Below are 14,009 nucleotides of genomic sequence, written 5' to 3'. Positions count from 1 at the left end.
TCTTGTTAATCCGCGATTGGATCAAACTAAATATTACAGTCTTAAATGCACATGCTTTGGTATTCGAAGCCCCAGGTATTATTTTGATAAATCTCATAAACCTCATAATATTACTCATCGATATAACGCAATGTCAATTGAATATTGCGGTTATTAAACTCGGAATTCTCAACATTGCCTTCGTCGGCGTTTAAAGGCACTGGACATCTTTGGTATTGTATGGTGGCCCTGAAGGGACATCGCATATCGCAAACGTGTGCGCATACGTATGCAATGTCGTGAAACAATTCGCAAATATGTGCGCACACGAATGCAATGTCGTGAAACAATTCGCGAATATGTGCGCACACGTATGCAATGTCGTGAAACAATTCGCAAATATGTGCGCACACGTATGCAATGTCGTGAAACAATGCGCGAATATGTGCGCACACGTATGCAATGTCGCGAAACAATTCGCGAATATGTGCGCACACGTCTGCGAATATTATTTGCGATGTCGTGAATTTTATTGCATACCATGTTGCATACCTTTGAATAAAATGTCTAATGATCTGGGGGGTTTCTTTCCAACAGTGAGATAAGCGGTAGTCATTGCAACAGTAGTCTTTGTTGTGAGGCAAGCGAGGCGTGTGGTCGTCCTTGGCCTGGTGCCAAGTTCCTGGGTATACACATGCTTTACAGAGGGAGCCTGCTGTAGCGCCACAGTACTCCCTAGATCGGTAACAAATTATCCACAACTATGACATCATCCTAATGGTATGCAACATGGTATGCAATAAAATTCACGACATTGCAAAACAAATCGCACTCGTGTGCGCACATATTCACGATTTGGTTCACGAAATTGCATACGTGTGCGCACATATTCACGATTTGGTTCACGAGATTGCATACGTGTGCGCACATATTCGCGATTTGTTTCACGACATTGCATACGTGTGCGCACATATTCACGATTTGGTTCACGAAATTGCATACGTGTGCGCACATATTCACGATTTGGTTCACGAGATTGCATACGTGTGCGCACATATTCACGATTTGGTTCACGAGATTGCATACGTGTGCGCACATATTCGCGATTTGTTTCACGACATTGCATACGTGTGCGCACATATTCGCGAATTGTTTCACGACATTGCATACGTGTGCGCACATATTCGCGAATTGTTTCACGATATTGTATACGTGTGCGCATATATTCGCGATTTGTTTCACGACATTGCATACGTGTGCGCACACGTTTGCGTTATGCGATGTCCCTTCGGGGCCACCATAGTATTGTCAAAGACAAGTATTCTCACTTGATGTATGACCAATATTATGCATAAAATAAAAAAGTCTGTGATATTGTTGATACAATTGGTCATCGAATTGGTCAAGAGAATGATGTAAGAAAAACACCATTGATAATGAAGGAAGTTTCATGTTATATAGATGTGGGAGTAAACCCAAGAGAAATATTTCAGGGAAAACCCACGCAGTCAGGTAGGGACTGAAACCCACGTAGCGCCCCCTAGGGCTGGAACCGTGGTCCCAGAGGTACACTGCCAAGCAGGATACCCCTACGCCAAACCGACCGCCCTATCATAAATCATACCAATTGATTCATTACTGTATTAAGGTTTAAAAACCATTGTTCTCTTAATAGTTCGAAAACATTAATAGTTTGAACTTTTCATGGGGCACCCATAGGCTTGGGCTTTGAGGAGGCAGGCCTGGGGCATGGCCTGCGGGACGAGGCCCGGGGCAACTGCCTCCATTGCCTCAATGCAGTACCGTATCCTTCCAGCCGTCGATTTCACAAAACTCTTCCTAACTTAAAGGCAGTGGACACTATTGGTAATTACTCAAAATAATTATTAGCATAAAACCTTACTTGGTAACGAGTAATGGGGAGAGGTTGGTAGTATAAAACATTTCGAGAAACGGCTCCCTCTGAAGTGGGGTACGTAGTTTTCGAGAAAGAAGTAATTTTTCACGAATTTGATTTCGAGACCTCAAGTTTAGAACTTGAGGTCTCGAAATCAAGCATCTGAAAGCACACAACTTCGTGTGACAAGGGTGTTTTTTTTCTTCTTTCATTATCTCGCAACTTCGACGACCAATTGAGCTAAAATGTTCACAAGGTTTGTTATTTTATGCACATGTTGAGATACACCAAGTGAGAAGACTAGTGTCTGACATTTACCAATAGTATAACGTGTTTTTAAGACTTATCTTATCTTATATTTGTGAAATCGACCCCAGTCCTTCATACACCGTCCCATTTATAACCCGTTACCTCGACGCGAACACTGACATTATCAAGTTTCGTTTCCCACGAGACGACCAAGATTCCATCCTGGAATTCTCGCCTAAAATGTTAAATGCTATTTATACACGACATTGACCTTTATGTTTCAGTATAAGAGCCATGTGTTGAATCCAGCCACGATCATTTAAGGCACTGGAAACTGTTGGTAATTACTCAAAATAATTACTAGCATAAAAACCTACCTGGTAATGAGCAATGGAGAGCTGTTAATAGTATAATACATTGTGAGAAACGGCTCCCTCTGACAACGCAATTTGTTTGAGAAAGAGGTAATTTCTCATTCAATCAACTGAAGCATTTTAATACTACGCATCTGGAAGCACATACAATATTTTGTGCTACAATGGTGTTTTTTAATTCAATCATTCTCTTCCGACTTCGATGACCAATTGAGCTTTAATTTTCACATGTTGGGAAACACCAACAAATGAGAATACTGGTCTTTGATATTTACAAAAGGTGTCCGGCGTCTTTAATGATATTTATAAACATGACATGAACCTTTGTACATATTATATTATGTTTCAGTCTTTAAAACCCGATGTTGAATCCGGTCGAAGCCCCAACCATGATCATTATGTTCTCTCCTCTTAGGATTGGATTTTCAGAGCCTACACCAGACTGCGTGGGTTTTCCCTTGAATAGTTCTCTGGGGTTTTCCTCCCACATCTCAAACTGAAACTTCCTTCCTGATCTTCTCTCCATTGGGTTATTGGCTAGTAGATACCGTGATTAAGTTTGCTTTTCTGAGAGTCCTTGGCTTCAGGACCAGCAATATTAAAAGAAGTGAAATTGATAAATGGATTATTGTTACAGCATAATGAGGTGCCAAAGGCGACATATTTACGAAAATGTCAGCTCTGCTCCAAGCCTGCCTTGTGAGGGGACAATTATACTGTACACTCGGGGTTTCCATTAAAAACTAAATCCATACATTTGCTGCAATAAAAAGTGCATTTTAGACGAAGACTCTCAAAATGAACCTTCGTTGGGAAATTTTACGTTCTAATAAAAACTGTTAGTTAGAAGTGCAGAAGCTTCCGATACAAAGTAATTTGTATACATGTATAAAGTCATTTGAATATAAAGCAATTTGAGAATAATTTCACTTCGAAGTAATATATTGGTTGCGGAAAAACACATTACTTGTTATCCTCCAGCATTTGAATTTGAGAAACACTACTGTCATAATACGGAATATCCGCTCCGGACTTTCGACGATGATCTCAAAAACACCTTTTAAATGAATATTTCACGGGTCAGTTTTGTATAGAAACTTGTACTACAGTGTACATGGGACAATAACCGAAACGAACAGTTCCCGATGCCAAAAGGTGTACTTTTCCTTCAATTACTTAAAAACAACCTCTGACAGTCAAGGTTCAATCAGTTTTCAAACTATCGGGAGCGCTTGCATTATTTTATTGAAATGATCAAAAGTGCTTTCAGCCCTGGCTAAGTTGAAAACGGTCCTTTTTTTTATTTTTTTTTTTAATTTTTTATAAAGGATCCAGTAATAAATGAGTGTCTACTATTGAGTGCATAATAAAAACAATCGAACCCCTCTCAAAACCAAAGGTTTGCGATGCGATCCATTTGATGACTAAAACATAAACCATCTGAAAGTCACGTTTCAGTCAAGTTTACAACATTACGGGCACAGGCACGTGTATTTTGTTTTTGAAAGGGCAAGGGCACCAAGGCATTTTATCCATTCTCCCCTATATGCGGAAAGTATGAAATTCTACAGACACCAAGACAGTGACCAGAGGGTCACACAGGCAAATCTGTAAAGTGTCAGGTCTGCGGGTATGTATGCCTGCATTATTTAATTGGAATGATCAGTGTGGCTTTTTGTTAAGCGTGGTGTGTAGTTACAGCGCGGCGTAGCTACGGGGACGATACACACACCCTCGATCCCAGTATGTGTGTGTGGGTCAGTCGCAATAGACTGCCTCGCGCTACCTACGACTGTTGCATGTGTAACATCGCACTGTGACTGGTGCATGAAAGGCAGACAAATAGGCAGCGCCTAACGACTTGTCATCAAGTGTAGGCTTTTAGCCGCAGCATGAAAACGGTCTTTTATATATAGGACCCGGTAATAACTAGATTGCACTATAGAGCCAAGGGTTTCCGGCAATCGGTATTTCGCTTGTGTACAAATAATGGGAAGCCTTCATGCTATCATCAACCTCGTTCGTTGGCTTAAAGGTACTGGACACGTTTGGTAATTATCAAAGACTAGTAATCTCACTTGTTGTATCCCAGCATTTGCATAAAATAACAAATCGGTGTAAATGTGTGCATTAATGATCATCGAATTTGCAAGCGAATAATGAAAGAAAAAAAACCATGTTGCATTACTTTGTGTGCTCAGATGCATACTTCAGATTCAGCAGAAGTATTTTATTGTCTGATTGATAAATTACCTCTTTCTCGAATATTCTTCAAAGGGAGCCGTTCCACACATTGTTTTATAGTATCAACAGATCCCTCTATTGCTCGTTACTAAGTAAGTTGTTACGCCAACAATTATTTTGAGTAATTACCAATCGTGTCCATGGCTTTTAACGTTTAGTTTTTCAATTAAGTTTACAGATACATCTGCAATACACGGAGAGTTTGGATGACCAATTCCTGTAGGAATTATTTAATTTTGGGCAGAGGGGACGTTGTATTGTGTATAACTGGAGAGAATGGGTTCCGAGTCCCACCTTGAAAGCATTCCGGGGGTCGATTTCACAAAGAGTTAGGACTAGTCCTAACTTAGGACTAGTCCTAAGAGATATCAAAAACGTACAGCTAGTCCTAAGTTAGGACTAGTAACTCGTCCTAACTCGAGATAAGACTAGTCCTAACTCTTTGTGAAATCCACCCCAGGCCTACTCTAAAACTCTTTTAGTAAAGAAAGTCATACGATCATAGTCTACTCGAACCATATCAGGAACCCTTCAGAATAACAAATGATTAAGAACATTCAACCCCCTCCCCCGCCCCCCGAAACTGTGGGTCGGGGTCGAATCAAATAACTGGAAAATCGAAATTCAGTTTTCAATTCCGAAAGAAGAACTGTCGATGAGCGTGCTATTGTTAAAGACACTGAGCACGTATTAAGAAGACCGGTCTTCGCACTTAGTGTATCCCAACATATGCATAAAAAACAAGCCTGTGAAAATTTTGACTCAATATCCCAACATATGCATAAAAAACAAGCCTGTGAAAATTTTGACTCAATATCCCAACATATGCATAAAAAACAAGCCTGTGAAAATTTTGACTCAATATCCCAACATATGCATAAAAAACAAACCTGTGAAAATTTTGACTCAATATCCCAACATATGCATAAAAAACAAGCCTGTGAAAATTTTGACTCAATATCCCAACATATACATAAAAAACAAGCCTGTGAAAATTTTGACTCTATATCCACACATATGCATAAAAAACAAGCCTGTGGAAGTTTTGACCCAATTGGTCATCGAATTTGCAAAAGAATAATGAAACACCCTTTTTGCATAAAACAGAATGTGTGTGTTTCAGATGCCTAATAACAGGCTTCATGCCTGAAGTCTTTCATTATTTGAGTGAGAAATTACCTTTTTTCTCAGACACTACGTTAATTCAGAGGGAGCCCCAAAAACATTTAAAGTAATTACTAATAACGTCCAGTGACTTAACAACAATTAAACGGGTGAGTCAAACCGGCTAATTTCAAGATCGAAATATTAAACCTCTAAGTTGCCTTTAAACTTTATTTTGTAGCCAGGGCATTTTTACTTTGGTAAAAGTGATCATCTTTCAGAGGGGGAGCGCTTGAAAAAATATTTACACTATTCATGGCGACATAACATAAACAAAGACATTTTACTGAGGTCATGCAAAGCTTTTTACTGAAGCTGGCACAATGACAGAGCACTTCATTAGTGTCGCTTCCCCTTGTCACGTTTTATTTTCCTCCCCTGTTGTTTGACGTATGCGGAACGAAATGATGGGCCCGTTGACAGAAGCTAAACAGGGGAAACATTGTAACATTATATTCCTCACTGCTATTTCATGACTTAGTATTTAAGATTATGTGAAATACAATATTATTTCCCCCCTGAAATATGGATATCTTCTCAGGAAATACACACACTCGACCTACTTTACGTTATTAGAAGGGGCATCAGCGTGCCTTCACATTTCAAGCAAGGCCTATAATTTCATAGAACTTTTGGTTTGATAGCTTTGCAGTTCAAGTTTTTGGCCATGACATGAATCCTTACTCACTGTGGGTGAAAATTATACTGTAGAAGTTTCAGCTTCTTTAGTCGCCAAGTGAAAATCACAGCAATGTTTCAGAAGAGTGGCGTATATCCAATGTACATGCTAAAATAATGTTCGTCTCAGTACACGAACATTATTTACGTTACATTGTTTTACGCATTTCTCAAAATCTTCAGCAACTTCAGCAAGTATATTTTATGGGAAGCTTTCTACCATCATTATCGTTAAAGGCAGTGGACACTATTGGTAGTTACTCAAAATAATTATTACCATAAACCTTACTTGTAACGAGTAATGGGGAGAGGTTGATAGTATAAAACATTGTGAGAAACGGCTCCCTCTATAGTGACGTACTTTTCAAGAAAGAGGTAATTTTTCACGAATTTGATTTCGAGACCTCATAATTCATAATTTAGAATTTGAGGTCTCGAAATCAAGCATCTGGCTTATAGCACACAACTTCGTGTGACAAGGGTGTTTTTTCTTTCATAGTTCCTCGCAACTTCGACGACCGATTGAGCTCAAATTATCACATGTTTGTTATTTTATGCATATGTTGAGATACACCAAGTGAGAAGACGGGTCTTGGACAATTACCAATAGTGTCGACAGTCTTTAAGTTAAATGTAAATCTGTGAATTTTGTGTTTTGTATCGTACAAAAAGTATCCAAAGTAGAAAATACCGCGTAACAATTTTCTGCTTTATAGGGTCATAGATACCGGTCACAAATTGTTCACGTGACATGGTAGTTTGGCTGGTACCCTTATTCTGAATTTTGTTCTGTACTGGATTACTCGTTTGCTTAAGCAGCTCTATGAAATTGGACCATGGTCCACAGGAACATACTGCACAGTATCTCGCCAATGAAAACATTTACACAAAAAAAACAATTCGGACACCATGTGCTTACAATTTTCAACGAATTTATTTTGACAAGAAGGTATTCCCAAGTCCAGGGTGCGTGCTCCAACAACACCATTAAAGAATAGCAAGGACAACATACAGTAACATGCACTTACGACGTTTTGTCCTGCTGTATACATACAAACTGTATAGAATTCCAGTAGGCTATTTGTACGCCCACTTTTCGTCCCAAAGTGTAAATAAACTGGTATAGGGCCTTCTGTATTCAACATTTAGTGCTCGATTATTACATGGTGTAGGCCTACCACCAACACCCCCTCCTGTTGTGTATTCGTTGTGTTCTGGAACTCTTAGGAATTCTTTACAGGATTTTAGGGGGGGGGAGGAGAATCTTTACGAGAATAAAATACACAATGTAGTGTGCTAAAGTATGGGAACATTGTGTGTGGGGGAGTGGGGGCACTCTCTGCCACAAATCGGGCATTGTGAGTTTGCAAAGTTTACTGAAAGTGTGTAAGTGTGTTCTTCAACCCGATACCGAACTGAAATTAAAAATTGAGTCAACGTTGATATTAACTTTGGTTTTTACCCATACACCGATGTGTGTTAGAACTGTATACTCAGTAGTTTCCCGAGTCCTGTGAAAAATATCACAGGCATATTACTAGGGTGGGATTCGAAACCACGACCCTTGCAATTCTAGAGCAGTGTCTTACCAACTAGACTACCGAGGTTGCCCGGAGGGCCAGTTCGAATCCTATGCTTTGGCAGCGGGTACCGCAACGATGCAAATTTAACATGTCTTAATTTCTTGCAATTTATGATCATGTTTGCCAGTGAGCATATCAGTTGCATTCTCTTTCCAATTGCGCAATGATGGCAGCTTCAGCAAACACACAGTTATGTTACATCAGCAAATATGTTGTTGTTTGCTCCAGTCATGCCCCATCTATCTGATCGCTTGATTGCATTTACGGTGACGTCACGTACTATCATTAGCAAACACTATAAGTGCACATTTTTTAACACGTGTTCGTTTAATCCCCATATCATGCGTGGACTGCATCTTGATTACATTTTACACTACTCTGCCATATGTTTTAGCCTAGGTGGTTTTCATATACCATATGTGTTTTTCACTTTAAAGGAACATTACATTTTTTTGCTGCTATCAAAACAGTTGTTGTCAGTAAAGTTATGTACATGTATCCTCCATATGCATTAAACTGACAAACTTGTAGAAGTTTGGGATCGATCAGCCATCTGGGTCACGAGATATAGTAAAAAACAGATTACACATTTTGCATTAAATTGATTTAAAAAACAATAATAAAACGCCCACTGAGCGATTATCTCCAAAAGGGAAATAAGACACGTTTGGTAAATATCACAGACCAGCATTCTCACATGGTATATCCAAACATGTGCATGCAAATCTGTAAAATATTGTCTCAATTGTCATGTTGCAACAAAATAATGAAAGAAAAAAACTAACTTGTTGCACAAATTGGTGTGCTTTATTCAGCTGCCTGAGAATAGCTTCAGGCCTGAAGTCTTGCTCATGTTAAAATATTTTAGTGAGAATTTTCTCAAAAACTACATTACTTCAGAGGGAGACGTTTCTCACAATATTTTATACTATCAACAGCTCTCCATTGCTCGTTACCAAGTAAGTTTGTATGCTAACATATATGTTGTAATTACCAAACGTGTTCAGTGCTTTGAAGCCGATGTCCATAGTAATTAAGTTTACATCAAAATACTGGTACTTGCAAACAAAAGTACGTACCGTCGAAAATAAATATTGTGTGCAAAAGTCATGGCATGGACATTTAATCAAATATATCACCTGCCGATAGGAAACCCTTTCTATGCTACTGTTTATTAAATCATAGAGTAATGATTAAATTAATGTTCAAAAGAAAACATAGAAGAGAAGGGAAGACAACAAACAAATAGGCAGCGTTGCCATGGAAACCTTCACACGTAAATCACACCAAATAAAACCGCGTTAATTACGTTACAGACTGAGTGTGTACTGTGAAGATTCTCCACTAATAATGTGTATATATCTCTGTTTGTTTCGTTACACGATAAAAGTAATGTGAAAATTTCATCTCAAAAGGTGGTAGCGTTTTTGAAATATCGCTGTACATGTTTATCTGGAGCAGTTATGTATACACAGGCAGAATAATCGGTAATTTATACACAATCTGAAAAAAAACGTTTCATGCAGAAACTTTCCCCAGATCGAAGAATCCTTCTCTAATGACATACCTTAGAAGGGAATTGATTCTTTACATTACCATCAGCTGCAGTGCTTTTACAAAGTAAGTTTGTATGACCATTAAAGGAACACGTTGCCTTGGATCGGACGAGTTGGTCTATAAAAATTGTTTGAAACCGTTTGTTATGAAATGTTTATGGTTGGAAAGATGTTTTAAAAGTAGAATTATAATGATCCACACAAGTATCACTCAAAATTGCACGGTTTTCATTTTACGTCGAACTAACAAGGTCGGCCATTAATATGGGATGACTCCCATAAATGGCCGACCGTGTTAGTCGACGAGGTAAAAAGAAAACCACACAATTTCGGAGCATATTTATGTAGATTATTGTATTCTGCTTTTACAACATCTTTCTAACCATATCGATTAAAAAAAACAAAAAAAAACGGTTACAAACGCTTTTCAGAGACCAACTCGACTGATCCAAGACAACGTGTTCCTTTTGTTGGACTGACTATAGATTATAGTCGAAACAAACACCAACTGGCAATAAATAAAAGATGGGCTCATTTGCAATGAACTCGTTTCTGGAAAGAATTTTGGAAATAAACTTACAAGTCTATAACCTCACATAAACAAATCGTGAAAAATACCATGTAATATTCTCTTTGAGAGCGAAATTTAAAATATGACGTCATTCGATGTCAACAATTGGTTCTGTTCATTCAAACGCCGATTGAATATCATGGAAAGTACAACATTCCCCGTGCAAATGACTGCATTTTGGATGATGAAAATGTTGCACCAGATAGAAGGGTATCGAATACAACGGCATTAACATTAAATCAATGCGTTGTCAGACTCAGAGACTTGCAATTATCTTTCCATTTTCAAAAGTAATATCTATTGAGAAATGTGTAATTTGGATAATTGATTTTGACCTTGGAGTCACTTTCAAGTAGTTAGATTGGTGTACTGTCTACCCAATTAATGCGGTTGATCACTATACAGCGCCTTCTTCAATAAAAAGCGGTCATATAGTAATTTCAGAACTTGCTTAATTGGGAATATGACTTCAGTACGAAGTAAGTTTATAGCTTAGGGCCTTGTTACACGAGGCAACTTTTCCGGGCATCTTGGAGGCAACCAACTGCAGTGCTTGCTATTGCTACATGACCACTTTGGTAGCACATGAGTCATTCTTTAATAAGTAATGTATTACAATCCCCAAGAAAAATATGCGAACACTGAAATGTGCAGATGGCTTTTCTCTTTTGCTTGAACTGGTTGCCTGTCAAATTAAAATTGCCCTGAGTGACATGACCCTTATTGGATCGAGAAAAAGATGGTTGTGATGTGAACAAAAAGTATATCCTATAATGTCCTTTGAACTGTTGATTGTTTGGTACATGGTATCTCCAAGTGTATGGATGGCCTCTCCATGGAGGAAGGGTCTCTCAGTCTCAGTCTCACACTGTGATGTACAGATGTCAATGTCACACTTGCTCACAAGGCCCAAGTTGGAATCCATGGACTATTTGCGATTTCCTTCATCTCCTTTACACTGGGGTTGAGCCGAAACAATATGGTTGCACAAACCCTGGGTCAAGGCAAACCTTGGTCACATATGAACCTCTGTCCCTTTCATGCCAGTCAGATAACTAACCATCGTAATAAGCATGCATTTAAAACCCATCTTTAAAACCCTCTTCTTTGTCCGACTTCAATACTCGTCCTCTGGACTCGAGAAATCAAAAGAAACACCATTCCTTGTCTCATACGAGGAATGTCTAACGTTCAACTTATCGTTCGATTTCGAAACTCCCCTGTTCTTAATGTCACACGACACGGCTCGCCCCCTGAAGAGCTGCTCATAGTTGTTATTATTCGGCGCCCCGAGCGAGGACGGGTCATTTATGCATTTCCAATCATGCCACGCACTCTCGAACGCCTTGCCGATGAAAGCGACGATCTTCTCGGCTTTCTCCTTTGAGGAGCACACGAACACATGGCATATCAAGACACTACTGTATGTTTTACAGATGAGAGCCACAGCTCTTGGGTAGCGGAGGTCCGTAGCGCAGTACGCAACAGTCGCAATGGGGATAGTTTCATTGACCAGTTTCTCATCATCGTCGATGACCACGCATCGCTTGGTGATGCTCAGACAGCAGGATTTAAAGAAAGACTTGCTGGTGGATTTCGGGCGAGGCGACTTCGGGGTGGCGAGGTTGGTCGGGGAAGAGGGGCGTAGCAACTGCGGGGACGATGTGGATAAGTTAGAGGGTGACGGTGACGATGATAAGGAAGGAGAGGAGGACCGCTGGCCCCCGGATGGAGAAGACGCTGCCAAGAGGTCTTCAGTTGATGATGAAGCAGGCGACGATGATGACGATAATGCAGTGAGGTCAGGAGCAAGTTTCTTCACGGCGTTCACGGCCTCGCTCACCTGTAACGTTGTCACCCTGGTCCGTCCTTGGTACCTCACGTGGAATTCTTTCCCCGTGAAAGTCGACTCCGACCCGGTATGGTGACTGCCACTTGTCCCAGTGCTCACCCCACCGTCCCACGAGTCCCTGCTGCTGTTGTTAAGATGTGCCGGTGGTTTAATCCTCCTCCTTAGCATGGATGGAGAATTCTTCAATGTGCTGAGGAGAGTTCTCTTAGTCTTGGGGTGGGTTGATGGACACGTTTCTGGCGAGACTAGAGAAACCGGGTCCACAGATAGGGTCACCACCGGTAACGTTGCTGAATTATTGTCAGACATTGTTACTCTAAAAGTTGGTGAGTGCGATGTAGGCATGTGACTGGCTTGATGTCAGAAATCCAATAAGAAATTCTCTCTACTCTTTAGTAGTAGTAGAATTAGTAGTAGTAGTATACTCAACAATCTATCAACATTACTGCAGAAGCACAGACACAAACTGCTCCTTTTTCACTCGATGTAGGGTAGAAGTGGCCCACCGGGTTGTATGGTTGTATGCAGGTACGGAAATATTTCCTGTCGATGACTCATGCACTAGTTTCACTCACAGCAAAATATTCGTCAAAACACTATCAGTTCACGAAAAATTCAATTCAGCAATGATAGTATAAACACACCCATCACACAACACAGAGGAGCGCTAACACATGTACAGACATTACATCCTATGTGTATGCAGCGTAAACACTGAATGGGACAGGTATAATAGGCAACCCATGCTCAACACCACAAAGTACTACGTCATAACTGTTGACGACTGTTGCGTGACTCATGAAGGACGTTGATTGCGTTACGTCCAGTCGTCCTCCGTCCATGATAGTGAGTTATTTATAGACTTTTAATTGTATGTTTCCATTTTATGATTAAACGGAAGACGGGACTCACCATGTAGAAGGTTCCCCAAGTAGCGTCACAACGGGGTTCATTGTTATTTTTTGTTGAGTTCATTTTTGTGATTTCTTTTAAAGGCACTAGCCACCTTTGGTAATTATTGTCAAAGACCAGTATTCTTACTTGGTGCAGAAAAAATTAAAACAAACCTTTGAAAATTTGAACTCAATTGGTCATCGCAGAAACAAACACCATTGTCGCATTACTTTGTTTCTTATTAGATGCCCAATAAAAGACTTCGCAGTCAGGTGAAGTCTTTATATTTGAGTTAGGGGAAATGACCCTTTCCTCAAAAACTACAGCGTTACTTCAGAGATGTAGCCGTTTCTCACAAAGTTTTATATTAATAGTACTCCAGATTGCCGCATGACTAAGTAAGTTTTTATGCGAACAATTATTTTGAGTGATTACCAAACACTGTCTAGTTCCTTTAAGAGGGTAAGTACAAAACAAACAACCGATGAAAGGCTTGGTTATGAATCATACATCGTAACGGTAATTGTCTCAGCGTGATTTCTCCTTCATCGGCACGGTGCGGTCAGGAGACCCTCTACTGCCGGCCAGCCTCAAGGGTGCCACCCCACTAAATAACCGGAAAAGTTTCTGTATCCTGCCAGCACTCAAGTTTGCACTCGTCGTGAAGTAAAATAGTATTTAATTTACTCAAATGAGATATTCCTTTTTTTGTGGAAAAAAAAATTAGTGCAAAAGTGGTGGCAGGATACGGAAGGTTTTCCAAATAAACTCACATAGAACACAGTGCAAAATGGTAATTGTTCAAAAATACACAAAACATACTTAGAATAGAAGTCTAATAAGTGTTAACCGTAAAAAAAAAAAAGATGGTTTTATTGATTATCTCATTATTATCTGCTTAGTTTAATTTCGGGAGTCACAAGGACTGGCGAGTTACACCGAATAAAACACCCCTACGGCAGTGTAAC

General features: G+C 39.7%; 1 protein-coding gene across 1 annotated transcript; it reads right to left on the bottom strand.

The window, feature by feature from the left end:
- Positions 1-7,266: 7,266 nt before the first annotated feature.
- Positions 7,267-12,891, bottom strand: LOC139945243 (uncharacterized). Its single transcript, XM_071942559.1, has one exon. The coding sequence runs from the start codon at positions 12,490-12,492 to the stop codon at positions 11,413-11,415; it is 1,080 nt and encodes a 359-aa protein (XP_071798660.1). The 5' UTR covers positions 12,493-12,891; the 3' UTR covers positions 7,267-11,412.
- Positions 12,892-14,009: the final 1,118 nt, after the last annotated feature.

This window comes from Asterias amurensis, chromosome 12 (assembly GCF_032118995.1).
Source record: "Asterias amurensis chromosome 12, ASM3211899v1".
Classification (NCBI taxonomy): Eukaryota; Metazoa; Echinodermata; class Asteroidea; order Forcipulatida; family Asteriidae; genus Asterias; species Asterias amurensis.
This window is presented reverse-complemented; position numbering and strand designations above follow the sequence as displayed.

Bases quoted from the DNA above. Each gene is read 5' to 3' on its own strand.
- LOC139945243 (XM_071942559.1), bottom strand. From the start codon at position 12,492: ATGCCTACATCGCACTCACCAACTTTTAGAGTAACAATGTCTGACAAT.